The sequence below is a fragment of the Stegastes partitus genome, unplaced genomic scaffold, assembly GCF_000690725.1.
Source record: "Stegastes partitus isolate 25-593 unplaced genomic scaffold, Stegastes_partitus-1.0.2 Scaffold1676, whole genome shotgun sequence".
In the NCBI taxonomy this organism is placed as follows: Eukaryota; Metazoa; Chordata; class Actinopteri; family Pomacentridae; genus Stegastes; species Stegastes partitus.
The window spans coordinates 51,562-76,804 of record NW_007579407.1 but is presented as its reverse complement, the minus strand read 5'-3'; the positions used below and the strand labels follow the sequence as shown (position 1 = coordinate 76,804).

At 39.7% G+C, this 25,243-nt stretch overlaps 1 protein-coding gene across 1 annotated transcript; it reads left to right on the top strand.

Annotated features, from left to right (window-relative positions):
* The first annotated feature begins 10,259 nt into the window (after nucleotides 1-10,259).
* LOC103371968 (neuroepithelial cell-transforming gene 1 protein-like) lies at nucleotides 10,260-20,575 on the top strand. The gene is made up of 12 exons (XM_008301473.1): nucleotides 10,260-10,579; nucleotides 12,986-13,052; nucleotides 14,011-14,070; nucleotides 16,115-16,222; nucleotides 16,306-16,473; nucleotides 16,590-16,652; nucleotides 16,739-16,835; nucleotides 16,938-17,014; nucleotides 17,952-18,209; nucleotides 18,355-18,525; nucleotides 18,644-18,830; nucleotides 19,564-20,575. The coding sequence occupies exons 1-12, from the start codon at nucleotides 10,434-10,436 to the stop codon at nucleotides 19,893-19,895; spliced, it is 1,734 nt and encodes a 577-aa protein (XP_008299695.1). The 5' UTR covers nucleotides 10,260-10,433; the 3' UTR covers nucleotides 19,896-20,575.
* The last annotated feature ends 4,668 nt before the right edge of the window (nucleotides 20,576-25,243 follow it).

Below are 25,243 nucleotides of genomic sequence, written 5' to 3'. Positions count from 1 at the left end.
GGACATCCAGAGAGGCATTCCTCGCTCTGCTGTGGCTTAACGCACAGCTGGAAGGAGTCAGGAAAGTGAAAGGACGGTGGGAGGCGTCAGGTTAGAGGTGGAGGGGGTGATAACAGGTGCACACGCTCTGTGGGAGGAAGGTGGATGGCTGACAGCTGCATCACAGTGAGGATGCTGCTGTAGTGATGAGGAGGAGGAGGTGGAAGAGGAAGAGGAGGGTTTTGTGGTGAAATCAGGGTGAGAAGTTGACGTGACTCAGCCCTCACAGCCACTTCCTTTGGCATCTTCAGGATGGACGGATGAAAGGAAGAGAGGGAGAGAGTCATCCTGTGGTCAGCTGACTCACCGTATAGGAACGGATATTGGGAAAGGAAGCACGTGCTCGGCCATGGGGGCTGGGCTCCTGCATGCATGTGTTTGAGTGGACCATGACTTTGGTGTTTGACGGGCGCGCAATTATTCCATTTCCCGTCACGAGAGAGGAATGCGGGGTGAGATTCCTGCTCAGTGAGTCGCGCCCTCTCACCTGCCACGTCCATACGGATACTATCATCCCTCTTGTTCCCCCCTCAGCCCGGGGACTTTCCCAGTTTGTGTGGTCGCACTAATGGGGGAAGTTACAGAGCCTTGTTTGTTTAAGCCACGTTGTTCTGTTAATAACTTCACTGTGTGGTTGCTTTATCAAAGCCGTGTTCCTCTTTTCTCTACGTGCAATTTAGTTAGTTAATTTGAAGGAGGTCAGGAGTCTAATCCAGATCTAAAATAAAGGAAAAAGTACTGCCGGGTGGTATTTTCAAAGCATTTTAGAGCGTGGAGCCAATAAATCTAAAGGCTTACGCGGATGAAGTGTGTAAATAGAGTAATTGCTTGTTGGTGTTGGTTAGAACAAGGATGCTTTGTCATGCTGGGTGTGTAATGTTTGTGGGTGAGAAAAAGAAAGAGAGAGAGTGAGCTGTTACGTACTGTAAATTCTCTGTGCATTATGGGTATTTGTCACGTGGGGACATGTTTGTAAAGGTTGCAAAACACCCATATCTTCACCGATTACATCCTTCGTGACTTGCTGTAAATTTAAAGATGTGCAGTGCAGTCTGTGTGAAGTCTGTCTGTGTGTGTGTCCGTGTGTGTGTGTGTGTGTGTGTGTGTGTGTGTGTGTGGGTGCCTATGTTGACTCACAGTTACAATAATGACTCTGGCAGAGCAGTGGATGAACAGCTCACACTGACCGTAAAGAGAGAGAGAGAGAGAGAGAGAGAGAGAGAGAGAGGGCTGAGCTCTCAGAGGCATCTCCATCTCATAACTCCTCTGCTGCTCAGTGCGCTCACACACACACACACACACACACACACCTTAACACACACCATCCAGAGAGAGAAGACAACCCCGAGGACTACAGCACCTACACGACACACTACACTACAGGACACCTCAGTGGAGGCAGGAGTGGCTGTCAGCCGGAGCAGCAAGTGAGAAAACGTCTCCAGGGAGGAAATGTATTGTATGGTAGGTGACGGATCATTTGCAACAGGTTAGTGTCTCTGTTTATCATGTATATGTTTATTTTTTTTTACTTGGTTTTCCCTGTGTTGCAACTTATCCTCCTGATATTTTACATTTTTATTACGGTCACTTTGCATAGTGCTTCGGGATGTTACAGAAAATGACGTAGCAGTTTCACTTTCAGTCTATTTTTGGAGCCCAGTCAGTCACCTGTGGACAGTTCAGTGACTGATATCTTCACACACTATCACATTTTAGGCTTTACTACAATTCTTTTTATGACTGAGATTAAGTGGAAAAGTAAACCATGAGCAGGAAGTCTGTGTTGATGATGATAGGAGGCGATTAATCAGTACGCTCTCTTCACTTTACTGTGTAGTGATCTCAAATGAGATCAGCGTCCGTGTCAGAAAAACACTTTGTCTCTCACACTATCTCTTTAGAAGAAGATGTGATAGCGCTTGGTGAGGCTGCTTGTGCGTATTTCAAGCCTCAGCGTGCTTCCTTCATGCTGTATTGTCCTGGATGCTCTCAGCACTATATGGTAGAACACATCTGAATGCCAGGTGACCACACCTGGATTCTGTCCTACATCAGTGCAGGTATATATATAGCTACAGAGCGCTCTCCCTGCAAACCTCATTCTGTCATTTAAATCCTGCGTGTGATGAAGTTTTCCTTTGTCTGCGCAGTCACTGATCTCAGGCAGGGCAATAAAGGCTCGGACTAATTAACGGCTGACTGGCAACTCTCTTAAAATCCCCCGTTTACTCATCCTCCATCATCAAATACAGTGACATTTATTTCCATATTCAGACAGACGTGATTCCATTTCTGTTTCCCCTTTGCTCCTGTCCTCATACATAATCATCACTACGAGGTAGATATACATATACATATATATAGATATATGTGTGTGTGTGTGTGTATGTGTGTGTGTGTGTGTGTGCTCAAACAATGATTGTTTGTTTGTGTTTAACAAAACCCAGGAAATGTTTAAATGACTCATCTGTCACAAGGTTGATTGCTTTAAGTCCAGGAAGCAGAGTTGTTGTCTTGGCATATGACACTTGTCCCAGTTTGAGTGTTTAGATCATCGACTGTAACTGGATGAGGAGGTGGACTGACTAATCCTCAGTGTCTAATATTTTTTAGACAGTCTAGGATGGAGTTTCCATCATCTTTTCAACAGTCCAGCGCCCTGTCAGGTTTCTGATCCCAGCAACATCCCATATAAAACTTCCAATTTACTGTTTTAAAGCAACATTCTGAAACTTTGGGAAATGTGCCGAGAGTGAGATGAGAAGATCAGTATCATTCTCACTAAAAACCGCAGTTCATTTTTTGTTCAGAATGAACAAAGACGTAGGCCTTGTATCAGTCTCTTCCGGTTCTAAAGAAGAGCTGAGAAAACCACCTCCTGGTTATCTTGTCATCTACAAAAGAACACCCGTAGGCTTAATTCCAAAACTGTTAAACTATTCCTTTAATGTGAAGGAAGCTGAGTCTCTTTGATAACGCTAATATGTTCCATGAGCAACGACACTTTTCACTCTAAGTGTATCATTGCAATCATCCAAAGCGTGATAATGACGAATAAATGCTTTAAATAATCAGTTTAAATCACCTTTAAGTGTATCTGACTCATATCGACTCACACTTCAAACTGATCAAATTCATCAGTCGCTACTTGAGGAACCTAAACATCCGATCTGCTTCGGCTGGGTCAACAAGCTTCAGTGTTCGTGTCTCCTGCCTCCCTCGTCTCTCCGGCTCACAAGCACATGATTGCACATATTCATGGGGTTATACCTTCCGCCATTAAGGATAATTGCCCTGCTTGCCCTATGTGTGAACTCACTTAAGCATGCTGAGGAGCTTTCACTCTGATGAGAACATGAATCCACAGCTGGAGACGCGCCACCTTCAGGAGGCGCTCAGGGAAACGACACCTTCTCATCCAGAGTCTCCACTGGCTTCTGCTGCTCGTATCCCTGTGATGAAGAACTGACTCACTCCTGCTTTGAATCTCTCACGGCTGATGACACCTAGCAAAAATATTGGAGAGATGAGACAAATTGATGACTACCGTTTCTCCTCCTTCTCCCAGGGCCCCCAACTCTCTTAGAGCTGTGGCTCAGTCATCAACTTAGTTTGGCGATGCAGAGCATTTACCATCAAAAACCCAGAGGAGGGTAGAATTTAATTTCCTTTCTCTCGCTTTTTTTTAATGCATGAGCTGGCGAGATCACACTGCGACTAATCTTTCCCTTGAATGAAAACATGTATTATCATCTCCTGCATCTTTGTGTCTCTGCTTGTCGGTACAATTATTCAGTGAGATTTGGCCCATAAACATGAGAGGAGGGAAAGAGGGAAGAGGAGGTGTGATGAACGTTGTGTCACATGATGACCTTCACCTCTTTTAGCTCCTCCTCAAATGCAGCAAACCGGGAACAAACATGACTCATAGCTCCTCCTATAATGGAAACATTATTATTAGACCTGCTAGACCGGCTTGGTAGCTTTACGGTGCCAATTTAATGTCGACAGTTTTTTTTTTCTGTGGCTACACTGTGATTATTCAATCATAGCATGCCAATACCTGTTGTTTTCTGTCACGAATCGATTACAGCAATGCTTTACTACTTCGACAACTAGTTAACCTCACAGACAAACTTGAACTGGAGTATTTGTCCTTGTCCCGCCCTGTCATGACCGAGGTGACATTCAAGTGTTCAGCCTGCTTCTGCATCAGCTGATACTCAGTTTGCCTTTTACTTCACCACCTCCTACACTTACCAGAAGATTACGACATTTGGGGAAATGCGCTTGTTCACTTTCTTGCCAAGAATTGAAATGAAAGATCGATACAGCTCTCTTTATGACGCTATAGCTAGGAAATAGTTCGCTTAGCTTAGCATTTAGATTCAAAACAGGTGAAACAGCTAGCCCTGTCCTGTCCTAAGTTATTAACATCCACCTCTGTTGTCACACAGTTTTGTTTGGTGTCCAAAATTCTGCATAATATACGGACTATGCCCCCTGGTGTTCAGCACAAGAAAATGCATTTATTTTTATGGATTGATGGAAACTTAACTGCAGTCATGCAGTAGAGGCTAATTTTGTCGGTTTTACCGTCCAGTTTTATGGAATATGCCCGGAGCATTACTGCGACATTACTGGAATCTCATGTGATTTGCATACGTACAAAGATGTGTATTGAAATCAAGCATAAGACCAGAGGTAGACTTTCTGAGTAGGAGAAGATCTGTGAGACTTAAATTTTGTCATTTCACCAAGTCTGCAAGTGTCTGTGCAAACCGCTCTATGCAAGCCCAGGTGCAGCAAAAGATTTGCTACAAGGGCAGCAATGCACATGCTCAGCAGTAGTGTGCATGTGCAGAATACATAGATACAACCTGCTGTGCATGTATGCAACAGAGTCTTAGTAGCATAAAGCCTTCATTATACTGAAGTGCTGATGCCCACATGAAAAGGTGCAGACAGCTGTGGACACCCATGGATGCATAGTTGTTGTTATTATACTACTATTCTAGTCCATAGGAGTCTGCTTGGAAGATGCTGTTCCTTGCCTGCACAGCAGGTTGCATCTATGTATTTTACAGATTTAAACTACAGCTGAGCACTATTGCCCTTGTATCAAAGTTTCCATGTTGACACAAATTTTGGGCTTCCCACATATCTTATGGAGAAGGTCCTGTGACTCTCACAGACTTGGGAAGATGACTAAATGTATGCCCTCATGTACTTGCAAACATGCAAAGTATAACATCAGCCTAAAGTAACAACTATGCATCCATGTGTGTGTCTGCACTGCAGTATAATCAAATCTTAAAGCTCCCAAAACACTTGATGTTAGATTTGTTTAATCCATACGAAAACCAAAGTGCATGAATAAAAAGAAGCGTGTTTAATTTGCATTAAATGTACTGTTAACTGGAAACTGTTTCTGGCTGTTTCTCTCATAGAATGAATGTAAACAATGGACACAGCCTGTGAGTCTGAAAAGTGAGCTCCAAAACCTGCATGCTTTCTAAGCACCAGCAGGGAGCGACTTTTCTGGTTGCAAAAAGAACTCTGATGGAAAGCAGTTAATGAGAATACGTCTCACTTGATTTTTTACATCAGTAAACGAATAAGTTTATTGTCTCATTCACTAGTTTCAACTCTCCTCCAACACAGTAAGATGTTATATTTTTAAATTATGATCCCATTTATAGCAAAAATAGACAACAAAGCAGGGGATGCTTTAGGCAGTGGCTACTTTGTAACTGACAGTTTCATGGTGTGGAGTCCTTAGATTCTCAGTCAGATCCTATCTTATTTTGTCCAATCAGTTTAAAAAAAACAAGCCAAATTCCAGACTTGAAGCTTCAGAACAGTCGTCCACAAACCAACGAATGATGTCAAAATGCAAGGTCCGTAATTTAAATATAGGCCAGAATAAAACTGGCTTGGCTTTGTGTGAAGGTAACAAAAATGATGTCTTTGTATTTGTTTTATCTGTAGACAAAGTAAACGCCATAAACCACAACTTGACATTTTTACTCTTCAGTTTTTGTACATTTGAAACACATATGATACAACATATCTCACAGTGAACGGTAGAGGTGCTGATAGGTGGATGTTTTTTTATGTTCACACAGACACAGGTTAGCTGTTTGCCTGCACCAGTCTTATGCTAAGCTAGGTAAATGGCAATATTTAACATACAGAAAATAGAGTGGTATTAATCTTCTATCATTATCTAATTTTCTTTCACAAAAGAGAATTAATCTTTCTCCAAAATGCCAAATGAATACTTTAGAAACACTATTATTAATGTTAAAATATCACCATGACTCAAAATGATAATGCAGCTTTGTTTTTCAGATGTGTCCTGATGCGCAATATGACGTCTGTCGAAACCTGGTCAGACTCTGATGTTTGTTGTGATCATTCTGGTTTGCAGCAGAGGCGTGCTGACCCTGGTAGGAGGAGTACCAGGAGACTCCCGGGAGTTTCCTTCAAGCTTTGCTGATGCGGTCTCTCCAAAAACATCCCTCTGAACTTACCAAGGTTCACTATTAAATTTCTTTCTCCCCTGAGCGACTACTTCGGCTCCGGCTTGCAATGTAACCACACCCTCTGCTGTTCGTTTGTAGAATGAGCCACTGAGCGGTTAGAGGAGTAAACACTGGACAGAAAAACTTCAAACCTACACCTGCATCCACTTAGCTGCACCACACATGCACATCACACAACGTCAGGAATCTCTTCTTTCTGCATCCAGTGTGTATTTTTGCTGCAGGTTTCAGGCCTGATAACTTTAACAATCAGAAGACTTGTAAAGAACTGCACTCAGAAACTGATTTCATCTGGTGACGTAGATGTTTGTACCCAGTCTCTAGCACCATATGAAATCAGTGTTCTGGGAGGTGGACGACCAGCATGTACAAACTCTGTACATGAATAAACTGAAATGTGATGCCTTAAAGTAGGTCACGTTTGTATAAACTTCTGTGCTCGCCTGCTTCATTCACTAACTGATCACAGCTGCTGTCCTGCTTCTTGTTATGTCTTTTTCCCTCTCTGTGTCTCTGTCTTGACTCAAACAGAGATTTCTCATGAATCTACCTTTTATCCGTCTATAAATTCTGTTTACATTAGTCAGGCTCATAGTAATATTTCACAACAAAGTGTCGCCACGTTGTTTACTTTTCATCAGAATGTGCTATTTGGAGCCAATCAAACGTTGTCATACATTTTTTTAAATACTAAAATGAACCTGTATTCTGTGGTGATAAGGAATGTAACATTTAGGTTTTTGTTGTGTCCTTAGTAAATTCTTCAGTATGTTGCAGCTATGATGAACTTTTTACCACAATAAATCATTAAAAAGCAGCACTGTTCATTTGCATGTCTCCTGTATTTCAGTCACCTCTCATCAAGGTAATTGCATTATTACTTCAGGTTTCTTAGAAATTTATAAAATCAGCTAAAACAGCTGGAACCTCTAAATGACAATTTGTTGGAAATACAATATATTACACAAAAACTTTCAGAAGTTCTTGGTTTTAATAAAACAAATATTTGCATGGCAGCTTAAAGCTTTATTCTTAATTTTTTTTTTTAACACAATGAGCCAAAAAGTCAGAGAGCAAAATGAAAAGCAGGGTTAATGACAGTAGGTAAAAATTACAGCAAGGTTCACTTTATTATTAATTATTATTATCACAATGTTATATTTACTTTATATATATGAATAACTACGTTTATCAGGCAGTTACCATTCAGCAGACAGTAATCTTCTTTACACCCACACTCCTCTTTGTTCCTGTGCACAGTTATATTTTGGCTCTCCATGTGCAGAGAGAAAATCTTTGATATCTTCATAAAGGTTCATATTCAGTCTTTACGTGTTGTTCTCCTCATGGCTTCTTCTTACAAGCTGTGAGGCTGAAGGTGCAGTGCATGTCTTCTTGTCTCCAAGGAGCCATTTCAAATGCCCTCTTCACCCTGACTGTATGAAGACACTATGCTGCAGTGATGTCAGGCGTCATAGATCACGACAGCGACAGGTATGTTGATTAAAGTGGAACGGATGGCCACACTGAGGTGATGATGTGCTCATCAAGGACAGAGCTGCAGGGCTCCAGGATCTCATCATGTCCCGTATGATTGATGGTCAGATTGTCCTATAGGGGAGGGTCGAATCGGCCAGCAGTGTGCCTATAAAATCTGATCTTGATTCTTACATAGATATTAAAGGATTATTTATTTGCACAACAGAAGTCCCATCTTAAGATGGTATGTTATTCTGATGAAACCCCAGAAATGGAGGGAATTGTTGACAACAGTTTTTTATCCATTGTTTCAAATTGTGCATATATCGCTTTTACCAATTTGGAAATAGTTTCTGAATATCATATATCAAAAGCAATATGCATGAGATGAAAAACACCACCACCTCCAATGCTGGGCCAAGATTGATATGGTAATAACAATTTTCATATTAAATTCCTGTCTGAGAACAAGCAAGTATTCAAATGAGAAATTATTAATAATCTCTGTCAGAATCTTTTTTTTCTTTACGCTGACAGTCAGAGCAAAAAATAATAAGACAATAAGATGTCATCCTCCAACTCTGTGAACTGTACTTTGCAGAATACACATCACAGCTGAGTTATTACCTGAATAAACTTTCCTGCCAGGTGCTTAGACGCATACAAGGAATTTAATGGTGGTTTTCATTAGCGCTCAATAGAGCTGCAAACGTCATAGAACAAACAAAAGGAAGAAAAAGGTTTAGATCAGAACAAATACAACACAGCAAAGTAACCCAGAGTGGAGTCAGACATACAATAATAGAATAAATGTTGGAAAATAATGCATTGTTTTAATTAGAAGGTGGCATGTCCGTTAATAGATTGAAAGAGTATACAGTATGTGTAGAATAGAATAGAATAGAATAGAATAGAATAGAATAGAATAGAATAGAATAGAACAGAATAAGATTGAATAGAATAGAATAGAATAGAATAGAATAGAATAGAATAGAATAGAATAGAACTTTATTGATCCCTTTGGTGGAAACCTCAGGGAAATTGCTATACTTTATACTTTACTGTGTGCCACAGAAATCATCCAGTTGACCTCCACAAGTCAGTATTACTCAGTGCTTGTGAGTTTTTCTGTTTATTTATTTCACTTTAGCAACTCTAAAAAAAAATTTAATAGTTCGGATTACATTTAAATCCCACTTTGCAAATTTCATTCAAATTCTTCTCAAGGGCTCCAGTTACCCACATTGTTTTTTTTTTTGTTTTTGTTAGCTCTATTTATTTATATACTTTTAGTTAATTGATTCATCAGATTAATAATTTGGGTATTAAAACACTTTGCCTGTTTGCTACTACAAAAGTCTAAAACCCAGCCATAACCTATTAATATTTAGAATGAAAATAAACTGAGAAGCTCTGCAAATCCTCTCATTTAAGAAGCAGAAACAACATTCTGTTTTTTTCCCCCCCTAGATAAATACATTTTGATTCATCAAATATGTTGATATTTACTTCACTGTTGACAAATTGACTCATTGATTAGTTTTCCAGCTCTGTTGTACACTCACGTCCGTCATAAATTAAAGTTCCATGGCCAGTATCAATTTTTATCTTGCGTGTCCTATTAAATGTAACCCAAAGATCAAAATATCTATTGTTAATTTCACTAGTTCCACATGGGATTTCTTTTTTTTCTTTTTTTTACTTTCCATAATTGAGGCTGGAGATTGAAGGAGATCATGCCTCTAAAGCTTTGAAACGGCCTTCCTCTTTTAATCAAATATTCTTCCTTCACTAATATTTTTAGGAAAATACCAAGATGTACATGCTTTCAGTGGCTTTTGGTTGCTCTTAATTTTCTGAATATTTTGGTATTTTATGCTTGTTTTATTTTAAAAATTGCTCTTACAGGTTGTTGTCCTGGTTCTTATATTTACTGGTTTTGCAGGTTTTGTCCCTTTTTGCACATATTTTTAATTGTTGCAAGTCTAACAATATGTGCAGCTCTTTGATCAACTCAGGTGGTGTAAAACGTGCAGTATTCTATATAAATAAACTGGATCATACTCTCTTATAAAGCCTCTAACTAACATTCAGTTTCTTCAAGGTCCTCTCTCAAAGCTCTGACTGGCCCCTCCCCCCCTCCTGGTATCCTAGCAGCAGAGCTCTGAGCTCTTTCCTGATTGGTCCATTTCCAAGAATCCGCCATATTCAAACTTCCGCCGTAGTGTGTGTTCTGTTGTCATCGATCTGCTGCTTTCTTTGTACCTATCGGGTTGGTTTTCATACGGCCGGACTTTGTCTTATGTTCGCTTAGTTTTACCTACATCTCGGTATAACTGTGTTCAGCACGAAGCCTCCCGCAAAATGGAAGAAAATGAAGAAGTTTGCGCAGTTACGGTGGGAAACAAAAAGCAGAAACTACGGAGGATGTCATCGAGGACGTCCACCACCAGTATCATGAGCGCTGCGGAGCCTTCTCCTCAAACTCTGCGGAGAAACAACTCCAAAAAGTACGTACATGTGGGGAAATGTTCAAATGGTTATTTATTTTACAGCCCTTTTATAATATAATGCACCATAACAGGCATTTTATAATGAAATAATGTTACCTGGGTAGTCGACGGGCAGGGCTGCTATTCAAACTGGCAAATGGTGCCTTCAGGTGCACCTCGGAATCCATATTTGCAGATGATGTGACCATAAATTGCCATGCAATCACCTGTATGTTGTCTGAAACTAATACATATAGTACAGACGTCTGTTTGTCAATAAAAACGTGCCATGCTACCCGAGTAAATTTCAGAGTGAAGAAAGAATAAATTAGGGCTTAATTTAAGGGCTGTTTTGATCATTAAGTAACCTGTATGTGAGTAAATATTACACAAATCATTTAATAATTACGTTATTTTTATATCACTTTTAAAAATCAGGGGCAAAACCAGATACTTCGAAGGCAACATAACAACAATTAGGACAAAGCTGAAATAAAGAAACTACAGACTATGCAAAAATGCAATATGTCAATATTAATAAATACAACGAAAATAAAAATTAAATGCTCATGTCAAGTCACTATTACTTCCACAGAACATGTAAATGACAGCTGTTGAGCCAAAGTGCTGTCCAATTCACAAAAATAACACTGGTGTTATAAATATACCTGCTGTAGCAGGTTTAAATATTAATTTAAATGTTACAGTTGAGACACTACAATATAATCTTTAAAAAACAAATTTACATGACTGTTTTGAAAATAAAGATTAAGACTGCACAATATAATTTATTCTGCTGAGTAATTCAGATATTAAGGAGCATACAGAATTACCTGACAAATTTAGGTATTAAGGTTTGGACCCTACAATATTGTAAATTCCAACAAATTACCTGATTAAGTTAGATTATTAAGTACAGCTAAGACCCTACAAAATTATACATTAGGGCCCCAGCGATTCCAAAGACTCTTCATGAGCAAGCACATGTGTGACAGTGGAGAGTTTAAACTCCCTTTTAGCAAGAAGAAACTTCCATCATCTGTCGTCTGCCTCGACCAGTTGGGGTGAGGATAAAGGGGGAAGACAACAAGGTAACAGAGACAAACAGACAATAAACAAGAGATCATAAACACTCAACCAGTTGATGGGACCTGTAGTTACACATCAGATCTGTGCAGCTCCAGTGCCAGAAACACCTGCAGAGATGTGCAGGGAGAGGACAATGCTCAACGTATGGTAGCAATAAGCAATCAAAACCATAATAAGAAACAGTCAGTTTAGACTATAAAATGGTGAAAAATAGTTCACGATGTCTTCATATTGCCAGTTTTAGTTTGACCACCTGTCAGAAAGATAGACAAAGATATTTATTTTCCAACAACATGGAAAAGAGGAAAGTAGCTAATTATTCAAAAATCCAAATGTTCATCTGATGAACTATTTGCCTGATTATCTCTGTAGTACAGTCAGTGATAGTGTATGTTAGTGTAGTAAGGTGATAAATTACATCAGCCTACTGGCATTTTCTGCTGCTTGTATGTTCTTTTGAGCTAAAGACAATTTTCCACTCAGGTGGATAAAATAGTTGTATTTATTTCATTTTAATTTACAGTTCAGAATCTTCATCAGCTCAGTATACTTTCATACTATCAATGAGAGGAGTTGTGTAATTGCAATATTTGATATTTCTTCATATGTTTGGTCATCTTTTCTTTAATCTAAATATGTCCTTACTTTAAGATAGAAAGATCTGCATAGTCAAACATATGCTTCACCTGTATTTGTCTTTACAGACTTGCAAAAAAGCAGTACAAAACACTACAAAATCAGATATGGATGACAAACCTTAATATTTATTTTGACTTGAAATACATCTTTGCGTTCCCAGAATTTAGTGACCACGAGTTACGGTGCACCAAGAGTAATACAGAAATATGTCGACTTGCACACATTAGTTTGTAATTGTTTCCATTGCAACACTTTGCCTCAACTAATCGCATACAATCACTAAGACGTTGCAGAAAAATGCAGCTTTAGCTGTAACACTTGTGCTCATGACCTTGTGCAGCAGTGTGTGCAGCTGGCCTTGGCCTTGACAGCCCCCTCTGAGTGTCAAAACATTCTCTGTAGCTTCATTGTTTTGTTGCCCTAATTGACTCTTCTTTTTTTTTTTTTTCCTGCAGCAGCACAGAGCAGCGCCTTATATGGTTTTAAAGATTAGCGTCCCTCAGCCTCACAACCTGAGCCATATTTGAAACAAAACAGCGACTGGAAGAACAATGTCATGAAAACGGCCTCCTCACTAACAATTTGTCCGTTTATCTACAGATTATGGGAATGCAGTAATAACAAATGACTACATGTGTGTGTATAAGCTGTCACAATGTGATTTGGTGAAAAAATGATTTATCTCCTGTCTTGCAGACCTCCTCTGCAGAGAGGCAGCTCCTTCACCTTTCTTACTCCGGGGACTCCGTGGGACTTCAGTCTAGTGAGTTGAAGTTACAAACAGTACAACACCATGTTTGACTGCAGCGATCACGTCCTCACACAATTATCTCTTTGTGAGGACCGCCATGAGCCGCTCATATGACTTGTACGTGCACTGCATCTGTTATACTTGGGGGCACGTTTTGGGATGTGATCGTTAGGGCTGTAGTCAGTCGAAAGAAAATCTCGGTCAACTGAAATTGTACATACTCTTCAAATAGTCGATTGGTCATTGGAGGGGGGGAATCTGCACCTTATTGTTTGATTAACTAGCCTTATTAGCTTTAATACATCATTTTAAAAAATGAACATTAAAAAATCTTGTATTTGCAGGATAGTTAACTTTTTTAAATGCTTATTTTATTCTGAAACATTAACAGCAGACTCTGAGCCAACTAGGTTGCATCTTCCCATATTCTTGTGATTTCTGAAATCATAACTATATCAACTCATAATCCTAGTTTAAAAAAAAAAAAAAACAGTTGAGGAATATAACACAAACAAGTTAGCGTACCGTTTTTAGATGAAATGCTATGTTTTCTATTGAGCTGTGACATTTACACTCTAATCTTTAACTTGCTTTTTATCAAAATACAGCCGCACCAGTAACTTCTTTGTCACTTGGATTGGAACCAGCTCAGAGTAAAAGTTCAGTAAATATTTAAGAAGTTAGATAGCAGTCTATTTGTTTGGCTGAGTTCACAGTTGTGAAAACACAGGAGTGTTCACAGGTAGTTTGTTCCTCCTGATGCAAAGACAAAAGATGTAGAACTTTTCTCCTTCAGAGAATATTACTGGTGACTGTCTGACCAGTCAGAGTGTGATTAGATGAGAGAACCACGACCACGACTACAGCCCCAGTAATCATCACTTTTATAAAAGATGTTGCTGCAGATCTGTTGTTTGAATGTCCATCAGGCTTTTTAAGGTAACTGGTGTGCTTTGTTGTGTTGCTACAGAAAAGAAAACGTAAAGAGAAGGAGGATGACACAGTCAGCTTGTCCAGCTTCGACCTCAAGGTGAGAGTCAGGACGGCCTCCTCTCTGTACACTGCAAGTCTAGTGAGCACCCTTGAACGTATCCTCAAAGTAAATTTTAATCCCTCTGCATGACTCAGGTTCTCGCCACAGACAGCTACGAGGGCTCTCATTTGTTATGAGCTCAGGATAATCCGACTATCCCTCAGACTGGCACAACCCGAGTCCGTCTGAGGAAATAATGGCGAAAGAAAATCCGAGCCACATTGTCCCTCGGCATGGTCTCAGTGAATCGGTGCTGTAATGGTTACAGGCTTAGGGTTCAGTTCAGTACATTATATGGTGGTTTATACAGCTTACAGTTCCATTCTGGTACAAAATATTGAACTTTGATATAAGTTAGTGATAATATATGAGACCAGAGGGATTTTTTGACAGAAAAACATTGAGCAACAGCAGGCCGATACAATATTTAAAGCATTGTGTATGATAATAACATACAGTTGCAATACAAGAAATTTAGCCCTTCTGAGTACGTAAGGGTTTACGCATCAAATACTGTCTGGTTATTTAGAATTTTTATAAATGACAAATGTGTATGAGTTGAGTGACATAATTAAATTAATAATGAAAATCTTTTTTTGAGAATTTTTGTAATACAGTCATGCTAAAATTAATAAGTCTTTTTTTTTTTTTTAACTCTTTCTAGTTTAACGTGTGAATCTTTTGGGAATTCTAAAATGATGCCACAGTGTCTTTAGATATAAATTCCCAATTAGGTAGTTGTGTAAGGTGAATAACACAAATGGATAAGATATATGTGGATTTAAAAAAAAAAAAAATTAAATTATTACACCTCAAAGGCAACTGTTTAAAAAATATTCCATGGCGACGTGAACTTCCAACAGACATGTTTGGCAGCATGGTATGCAAGTTTACAACTCATGGTAGAGAAACAATCCCTCCTGGGCATACAAGACAGAGCAAAGTTCCTCCAGTCAGACGTTCTGGAGCAGTGAGAACCCCGTATTTCTGCTAAAGGCTTGCAGATGGATCTCATAAAGGCACCACAAATGTACAGTACAGACTATAAAAAGAACAATAGCAAGGACTTCATGCTTGGACACGTACTGCACTCATGCACATCAAAGTACATTTGAATATGCAAAAAACAAACAAACAAAAAAAAGTGTATACATTTGCCTAACCCTATAAAAAGAACACCATCGTAGCAGTTAATCCTGGAGGTGGATCCATGGAGCTGCTAAACTGGACCAGGTGACTGCCATCCTGGATTCTTTGAAAAAGGAACGCGGTGCACTCAGTACACAAACTAAAACTTGGCAATCATTGAAGCTTCAAGTGAATCAAAGCTTGGTTTAGGAATCGTCCCTGGAACGTCCATGAGAGGGAGTCTCAGTCCTCTGATTGAAATCCCACTGAAAATCTCTGGGGAGAGTCAAAGACAGCAGTGGCAGCACAGAAAACCAAAGGATTAGTGAGTTGAAAACTTTTGCTCATGAAAGATGAGCTAAAATACCGAAAGAGATCATTCATTCTGCTTTTATTGGCATGAGTGTCAGGCCAACATTTTGAAAGCACAAAGGATAATATAGTAAGACTAATATTGTAATAAAGAATGTAAGAAGTGCAAATACTGTAAGCATCTGTTGGAGGTCATAAAGGTCAGATGTTAATTTTTACCACTGACCTTGTTCGATTCAATTTTATTTATCATTGGTACTGTTTGTAAGTTCAGCATTTTATTTTCCAAAATCACTCCCACACATTGTTAAACTTTGAGTATTTACTCAAACCTCAATACATGTATTCGAAAAATTTGTATCTGGATCAACAGCAGGTCTTGCAGCTTAAAGGGGCTGAATAATTTTGATAATAACTGTATATGAATGGAACAATGGATATAAAAGGAGATTATCTCATTTCTGCAATTTTCTGCAGCTGTACCCACTCCCTCTTTGTGTACATTTTTACATTGTGTAATTGAGAGCTTTGTCTTTGAAATACAGTATTCAACCAATACTACTTGGTCCAGCAGAAGTGAAGAAAGTTTTTCTGTTTACAGGAACCCAGCAACAAGCGTGTCCGACCGCTGGCCAAAGTTTCATCCCTCGTCAACCTCATATCTCCTTCAAAGAATGGAGCAGTGCGGCGCTTTGGCCAGACCATCCAGGTAAACGCTGTGCTGTTGTGTTACTTGATCTACACATGAGTAGAATTTGCATTTGACTGTTAAATATTTGTTTTTCCCCCCAGTCCATGTCGTTACGTGGCGATAGCAAGTCACCAGGAATGTCCCTCAGAACCACCAGCAAGGCCTCAGGTCCAACTCCCACCAAACGCAGGAACAGCACGCTGTGGTCGGAGACGCTGGACGTCCATCAGAAGAGCGCGTTCTCCACCAAAGAGATCAAGAGACAAGAGGTCGGCCAGTTTGGTCTTTCCTAAGTCAAGAGCAGAGTTTAAAAATGACAGAGAGTAGAGAAAGTAACTTCTCCTGCTTTTTCCTGTTGTGTCTTGTGTGACCATTTATTCTCCAGGCAATTTATGAACTGTACAGGGGAGAGCAGGATCTCATCGAAGATCTTCAACTTGCACGAAAGGTTTGGAAAGTTAAATTAGAGTAAGAAATCATTTATTCTGCATTAGTCAACCTGTTTGATCACACTACTGCTTTCCTCACTTCCAGGCATACCACGACCCGATGCTAAAGCTCTCCATCATGACAGAAGAGGAACTAGGCCACATTTTTGGCGACCTGGATGCGTACATTCCCTTACACGAGGGTGAGCTGTCACTGACCCATCTGGAACTGAAACTGCCTTAAATAAGTCCTGTTCATGTCTACTAATGTGTGGCTTTTTTTTTTTTTTTTTTAAACCCTGCAGACTTAATGATGAAGCTGACGGCGGGAACTGGCCCTGACGGAACAGTAGCCCAGATTGGACAGATAGTGATAGACTGGGTACGTATGCATTCATAGCAATCATACTGTGCTAAGAATACACTGAGAGGATGTTTACCTTACATACAGCGTCTCTGCAGGGTTCGCTACATCAAAGCTGGGGTGGGTGGTGTATTTTTAGCATCACTGGCTGAAAATTCAGCTGTACTCTTTTGATTTTTTTTAGGTCACTCATTAGAAAATCTAGACCAATCACAGATATTTTCAGCAGATTAGGTGAAATATTATAAAAAGTAAAAGAGTCTGCAGTGGAAGTAGAATGTGGTGACGCATTTGGTTGGACAAAAGACTTTTACTCAGGAGAGACAAGTGAATGTTGACATTTATGTTGATTTTTGCATGTTTGAAACATGCTCATCCAGTGGGAGGACTTTGAACAGAGAGGGAAGAGCTAATGAAATTCTGGCCTTTCTTTCTTTCTTTCTTTCTTTCTTTCTTTCTTTCTTTCTTTCTTTCTTTCTTTCTTTCTTTCTCTCTTTCTTTCTTTCTCTCTTTTCCAGAGTTTTAACTTCCACACGGAATGCAATTTAATACTTGTTCCAACCAGCCAAAGTCAAATTAAAGTGTAATGGAAAACTGTATGGCTTAGATTTATTTATTATTGTTGCCATTTTGTCAATAGTTACTAGCTGTATATAAGAGTTAAAGTCACTGAGCACATATTCGGGATTTTAGTTGTCACTAAAACCGACTTTTGATCATGATGAGGCAATAAACGTCACACAGTGGTGCAGTAGTGATGTTGTTTTCTGCAAATCTGAAAATGTTGACTGAAAAAAACATAATTAACTGCCACAGCCAAACCTGCAATAATATGAAAACTAACTTTCAAGACTTAAATCTACTCTGACACACAGTCTTTAAATGCAGTCAATTTTCTGGACTTTCTGCATTGTCAGTATGTGAAAAATGTACGAATGTTGCTGTGTCTCCTCAGCTGCCTGGTCTCAACGCTTACAAAAACTACTGCAGCAATCAGCTTGCGGCTAAAGCCCTGCTGGACCAGAAAAAACAGGACAAGCGGGTCCAGGACTTCCTGCAGCGCTGTCTGGAATCCCCCTTCAGCAGGAAGCTTGACCTGTGGAGTTTTCTGGACATCCCACGTTCACGCTTGGTGAAATACCCGCTGCTGCTGCGAGAGATCCTCAGACACACTCCGCCTGATCACCCAGACGTAACCAGTCTGGAGAGAGCTGTAGGTTTTCTACGTTCAGTAAATCTGATAAGTTCTATGGCCTATCATGAATTAATTAAAAGCAATACACCTTGGGTTCATCGCACGTTTCACTTGTTATTCTGTTGCTGGTGCTTTAATAAACAATCTTCCTTTTATTATCCAGATCACTATAATCCAGGAGATTCTGTCTGATATCAACGTGAGAAAAGGAGAGTCTGAGTGCCAGTATTATATAGACAAACTGGAGTTTCTGGATGATAAGCAGCGGGACCCTCTTATAGATAACTGCAAGACGCTGTTGTGCCACGGCGAGCTGCGGAACAAGAGTGGCTCGGTGAGAAACAGGGTTACTCTCCTTATTAATACCATCAATGTGCAATGAAAATTTATATCTACATGCCATTTTTGTCATTTAAACCTGAGTTTCATTCTCTATGAATCTGCTGTTTCAGAGGCTGCACGTGTTCCTCTTCTCTGAGCTGCTGGTTCTGACCCGGCCGGTGACACGGAATGACAGGAGCTGCTTCCAAGTGTATCGGCAGCCAATACCAGTGCGGGACTTGACTCTGGAAGACCTGCTGGATGGAGAGATCCGCATGGGAGGGTCCTTCAGAGGGGCCTTCACTAATGGAGAAAAAGGTGTGCTGAGTTGCGTTTTACTCCTCCTGCTGGCGAGATGTCCCTCTTTTATATTAATAACTATAAGATGTCACCCAGTGCTCTGGGAGGTTTCTTATTGACTTTATGGACCAAAAGGTTTAAAGGGAAAAAGGTAGTTTTTTGATTCTTAAATGTGGAAATAGCTATCATCACAGTCCTGTCTATTCTCTGGACTTTGGAGTGTTTTTCAAAGCAGTGCTCGATGCCCCTGAACATGTCCGAGCTCTGAGTGGGAGGGATAATGAAGGACTTAGAATTCAAAAGTTGAACAAGGCTTCACTTCCACTTTATCTTTGGTTCAACCAGCAACTCTGTCAAGTTACAAAACAAAATTGTGAAGTTGTAAAAACCAAACCAGAACAACGGGTTAACCTTCACTAAAACCCTCTGTGGACCGGCTGAGTTAGGTAATAACTCAGTGTGGCTCATCAGTAAGAGCAGCTTTTTTTCCACATTTACTGTCAATTAGCCTTTACCACTGTGTTGAAAGAATAGTCAAAATAAACACTACATGAAAGGATATGCACAGGATTTTGGGTGGCGTCGGGGATTTTGGTTCCTTGCAGGATCCGAGTTTAGAATCCTAAAAGCATGGGTTAGAAACTGTTTTAAAATGTAGACACATTATAAATGATTTTTCAAGTTATACAGCTTAAAAACATCTGTTTGATCTTTTCTGACAGTTTTCTTTGCTTCCTGTGTGTCTCTCTAGCAAAGAACGTTTTCCGTGTGAGCTCTCTGGACCCCTCCCACGGCCAGTCCCACACTCTGCACGTCAGTGACGTCTACCACAAGCAGCAATGGCTCAACTGTCTGCGCACCGCGATGACTCAACAGCAGGGGGCTCCAGCTAGAGCTCAGCACGGGGAACCCATCCGGGCAAAGCGCCGCTCCTCCACCATCTCAGCCGCCATCTGTGACACAGAGACAGACGAGAACTGTCCACCTGTCTCTGGCCCCAAACTCAGGCCTCAGACACTCTCCAAAACCAGACTGGAGCAGAAGTCGCAAGGATCAGGAAAGAGGAAGGAAACCGGAGTGTAGACATTCAACCGGGGTCCCAGTCAGACGGACACATGTTCTCCACATGTGTCCTGTTTGGTCTCATGTGTATGTCAGCAAAGTTTCCTTCAACCACTGTCATAGTGCTTTTGCTTTGTCCGTGTAGCTGCACTGAAAAACCTTCTCGATCATTTCCGTCCAAAAGTAAATCAAATTGTAGTTTTTTAAAACGTGTAATTAGTTTACAAAAAAAAGTGATGCGTGCCATTGTGACTGAAACATGTTTACACCAGTGTGGAATTAGGGTTTTCTGTTTGTGGCTAAGTTAAAAAGAACTTTACACCACTTATAGCTGTTTTGTTTCATTACATAGGCGATGCATTTAAACTGTCTCCGTCTTGTGCCGTGATCGTATTGTCAGCTGCTGTGCTATAGGCGACGTGTGTGTGTGTGAAGCTGTAACTTCTGAGTGTTATCTGTGCCAAGATAAGGGATCAAGAAACTGAGGAACTGCAATGTCTCAGCAGGTCAAAGAAGGCCATGAGACAGGTCTTAAAATGTTTTAAGTTTAGATACAAGGTAATGAACAGAATATAAATAAAACCACAGATACAATAAAATATTCTTAAGGGGGAAAAAGAATCAATCAATCAATGTAAATGTAATCAATGGATATTTGTAGATCGAAAAAAATAATAAAACTTTTAGTACTTTCAGACTCATGACTGCGAGATTTCTTTGTTTTGTTGTTATTGCGACATAGCAGCAGCTTGTACTTTGACCTGTAGTCACTTCCTTTTACTGTTGACAGAGCTGTTCAACAGTGTGTCGCAACACTTTAAGAGCAAACAAAGGCAGGTTTCTTAATATTTTAGTTGTGCATGCTACTAGTGTAAATGTGCTAAGCTCTAATAAAAGAGCTCTTTAGGGCATTTTCCATTTTATACGATGTCTTCGAACATCAAAGCCAGTTAGAACAATCCCTTTTACTGGTAAATTGCATTCAGGTCAGAGGCATCTTTGACTCTTCTTTTCCAACTTCTCGCTGTAATTCTTATCAAACGCTGATGACATCGCAGCCTGACGTAATCTGTCCTCCAATCAGGCTCGCAGAGTACACGTTGTACGAGTAGTAATGGCTGTAGAAGGATTTGACAATGGCAGTTTAACACACCTGCAAAGCTGGATTTACATGTAGGGAAACTATAGTTAAATACCTGTTGTTATGACTGGGTTTGTTTCCATTTCTGGTGCATCACAGTGACACCCTAATACCTCAACAGATAATACAGCATTAGTGTTCGAAGCTAGTGCAGAAACGAAAACGACTGCTGAGTTTCATCAAGTAATGACGCACTGAAGGCTAAGAAGAAGTGGCTTTTGGAGGAAATGAGATTCTCAGTTTGGATGGTTTGACTCATCTCTTTCACCAGACTGTGACTTTGCTGTTCGACCAATTATTTTTTTTATAAAAGTGTGCATTTTAAAGCCTTTAAATTTGGAGGTACACAACCTTTAGACAGCTTCTGTATTCCCCTTAGTGCCCTCTATCTTCCTGATGCTCGATATTTCTCCCACAGCACCAGCAGCACAACTTTCATTATTAACCCCAAGGACCTCATGCAAAGTATCACCTGTTAAACCTTCAGTATTTATAGCTCATAATGTGCCAAAAACACTGACAGTTTCACCACAGCCTAACTGAAACCGTCTTTCTCAAAACTTTATTAGACACTGTTAGATGCGCAGTTTACAGCTGCCAGTGTTGGGTGTCTTTCTGGAGGAGTTACCAGGTGAACAGTTCATGAAAAGCTACGTCTGTTATTCGCCTCCACCATCCTTTCACAATGACCCCTCACTCTTTTTTTGCTCGACATATGCTCAGCGGCACCTTGAGGAAAAAACCTAGGGCTCCTGATATCACAATCCTGCAAACTGAACACCAGCTGGTGCACAGCTGCTGCAGTTCAGGTAGGATCAGATGACAAGCTCAGGGAAGTGAAAATGTTTTGAATTTTCAATACCGTCTAAGAAAAAGGCTTGCTTCTTTTTTTTCCCCCAGTTAATCCCCCACCAGCTTAATCAGGTAAATGTTTAACTGGAAAGCCACTGTAGCTATAGATGCAGCATACAGCAGAAGTGAGTATACCCCTGTGTACAATCACTTAGATGTCAAATGATTCAAGACTCTATCACTTATCAACATTATTTCTATGTTGACAGCTAAAGTGATTCAACTAATCAAAAACAAATATTTTAGCAACACTGTATAAAAGATACAGGCCAAGACCCACAACCCTGTGATCACTAAAGAAAAACTGGGTGTGTCTGTGATTTTCAATCAGCCCTACTGCATGAATATGATCATAGTAACTGCAGTGTGAACACTACAACTTGCTCATTTTTGGGTTTAACTCCATGTCTGGTATCATGGCTCTGCGTAGAAAAATAGTTCTAGATTATGAGACTTCAGAAAATGAGAAAAATAAATAAATCAATAAATCAACGTAGAAGATGATTGATGACTAACTAAAAATCAGTTGACACACAGTTGTCAGGAGGTATAGAGCGAGCCTTAGTACCACTAATCAGTCGATTGGTTGTCTTCCAAAATTGGCATCACAGTGCTGTAATTGGACAATCTTGTTCTGAAAAAAAGACGGGCAAGTGGTTAGGCTATGGTACAGAGGTCATCAGTGGAAATCAGAGTTTCTGCAACAGATCAGACAACATAAAAGACAGCGTATGATGCCAACATCTACGGAAGGTATGCAAGAAAACAATACTTGTCTGTTCTTCGGCACAAAAATGCAAGATAAAAACTTTGCTAAATAACACAAAGAAGCCTGATGAACACTGAGAACACGTTCTTTGGTCAGATCACACCAAGATAAGTTTGTTGGGGTCAGATGGTGTCCAGCATGTTTGTTGTGAATCTGGCCAAGCCTACCACAGTGAATGCATAGTCCTGATACTGAAGCACAGAGGGGAAAGTTTGATGATATGCAAGAGTGCAAACGGTGTTGGGGAGATGACATTTATCTTGTAGATAGCACCATGAATGTCTTTGGATATGCTAAAATACTGACTGCCGAGATGACCTCCAGTCCCAAGAACCAAAAGCATCTGCCAACATTACACAGAGTTTCTAAAGAAGGAAAAATTAGAAAGTAGAACCTGGCCAAGTATGTCACCTGACTTGAATGAATAGAATATATTTGAGGTATTTTAAAGAAAAGAAGAGACCCACACAGCCCTTGAGCAAAGAGCAGTGAAGAAAAAATGCCTCTGAAGAATGAATGAACGTCTCCCCAGAAACTTTGTCGAGAAAGTTTGAGTCCAGAAAACAAAACAAAAAATGGACACTTGAAGGACTTAAAAAATAAAGGATTTGAATCTCAGTAACAAAAGTTAGCTCCTACTGTACGGCCGGTATTTTCAATATAGTAAATCTAAACTGTTAGTTTTTAATTTGACATGAAAGCTATTACCTTACTGTTCAACTTACCAAAATGTCATTACTTTAAAATGATGCAATCTGAAACGATTTGACATTTAAGTGATATTGCACAGGAGCGAATCAGGTTCCAAGTATTGGCATCTGACTCTTGATCGCACAGATCGAGGTCATTTCAAGACATCCGTTTCCTCTTTGTGGCTTCATTTAATCATTTCCGATCACACTACTTTGTAAATATCTGTTTGGAGAATTGCCTACTGGCCAGCACAGCTTTTATTTGGAGAACCATAAGCTGAAAAGGTGTATCTTTACATAACTGTTATGTACAAGCTAGCATCACTCTTTGCTGTCTACAATAAATGATTTATACACTTACATTACAAAATCATCACGTTCTTCATCCATTTCTCGAAGTCAAAAGAGTGAGGGTATTGTTGAACATGAAGGAACCAGTGTAACAGGTTGGACAGGAGAGTGGAGCGTGGCACATGGACTGTATAAAGGCTGAAAATGCTTAAATGCTTTCTCAAATTACACCAGCGAAGTTATCTCACTCGATGTGTTGCTGCCTCAACTGAGCTTTTTCTAAGGAAGTTTTGAGGTTACAGTTGAGGGTATTTCTGTTGACTGTTTGGCTGATAACATCACAGGATGGAAGTCGGAGGCCACTGACTGCATATTATTTTGCACATTTTTCTAGTTAACTTTTTCTGCTCAGTACATATTCAAAGTACCAAGAATTATGGTTTAAATGTTGTCTTTCTGTATCGTCCTGTCTTTATCTTCTTGTATACACTGATTCGTATATACAATATGTAAACAGACTGATAAATTGGGGTCAAACATGCTTTTCCAGTAAAGCTGATTCTGATTCTACATGCTGGTTTCAAAGTCTTTCTGTCCATGTCAATATCAAACATGTGAGTCTCTGCAGCAGCGGATCATGTTCAGTCATGTTTCTGTGCCAGTCAGGAAGACTTATTGCATGTACTATGTAAACATAGGTGGGCCTTTAACATCATTTTCAGCTCATGATTGTAGCTTGCTTTTATCTAATCTTCGGCAGGTATGTTCCTCTTTTGATGATTACATGATACCAACGTGACCCTCTACATGGACAGCAGTGACGTCTTTGCAAATATTTTATTTCAAGTATTCAATCTTTTGTTTTCTATTCACCGTTGGTGGATTTTGATAGACCACAATGTTTCATTGAGTGGAATCCCTTGTAAAGCATTTTGTAGAGAGTGTTTCCAGTTAACTGCCTACAAGTTATTGGGAACTGGGCTTCATGTTTCTTAACATTGATATACGACACCAGTAATGCACCTGGGTTTCCTCACTGAGAACAGATACAAACTGTTCTGGAAAGGTTACTGCCGTCCCGATTGCCAGTGATTGTAACCTGTATTGGAAATTACACATTCGTGATTGTATTCATTTTAACCTGGATATGCTTATGGCCTATTGAGCATTATTGGTTTTTCCACAAGTACTAATTCCACAGATCCATTTAGAGGTTCTGGAGGACCAGTTAATCTACTTAGAAGATCCATACCATGTTGTGTTACCATTTTAAACCCTGTACTTACCTTTTTCTTGCCATTTCAAATATACACAGTACAATTTGTGAGGACCAAAAACCTAAGTTAGTATTCCAGGGAAGTTTCCATTTATTTTTGTGCAATATGAGAATGAAAAGCAAATATGCAATATTTTTCTTTTCTCGATGTGAACAATATTATTGGGGAATAATGCAGCTCTGAATAACGGACTGGAAAAGTTTGCAATGAATTACCATAATACGAAAAGCAGTTTTGACAAGTGCAGTCCGTTGAAGTAATATTTCCATTAAAAGAGCATTATTAGAACACAAAACAGAAGAAATATTCAGTCATTTTTGAAATGTTCAATCACACAAAACGCTGGA

Coding starts and splice junctions, on each gene's coding strand:
- LOC103371968 (XM_008301473.1), top strand. CDS start 10,434: ATGGAAGAAAATGAAGAAGTTTGCGCAGTTACGGTGGGAAACAAAAAG. Junction 16,474..16,589: donor AAGAGATCAAGAGACAAGAG/GTCGGCCAGTTT, acceptor TTTATTCTCCAG/GCAATTTATGAACTGTACAG. Junction 18,526..18,643: donor TGCGGAACAAGAGTGGCTCG/GTGAGAAACAGG, acceptor CTGCTGTTTCAG/AGGCTGCACGTGTTCCTCTT.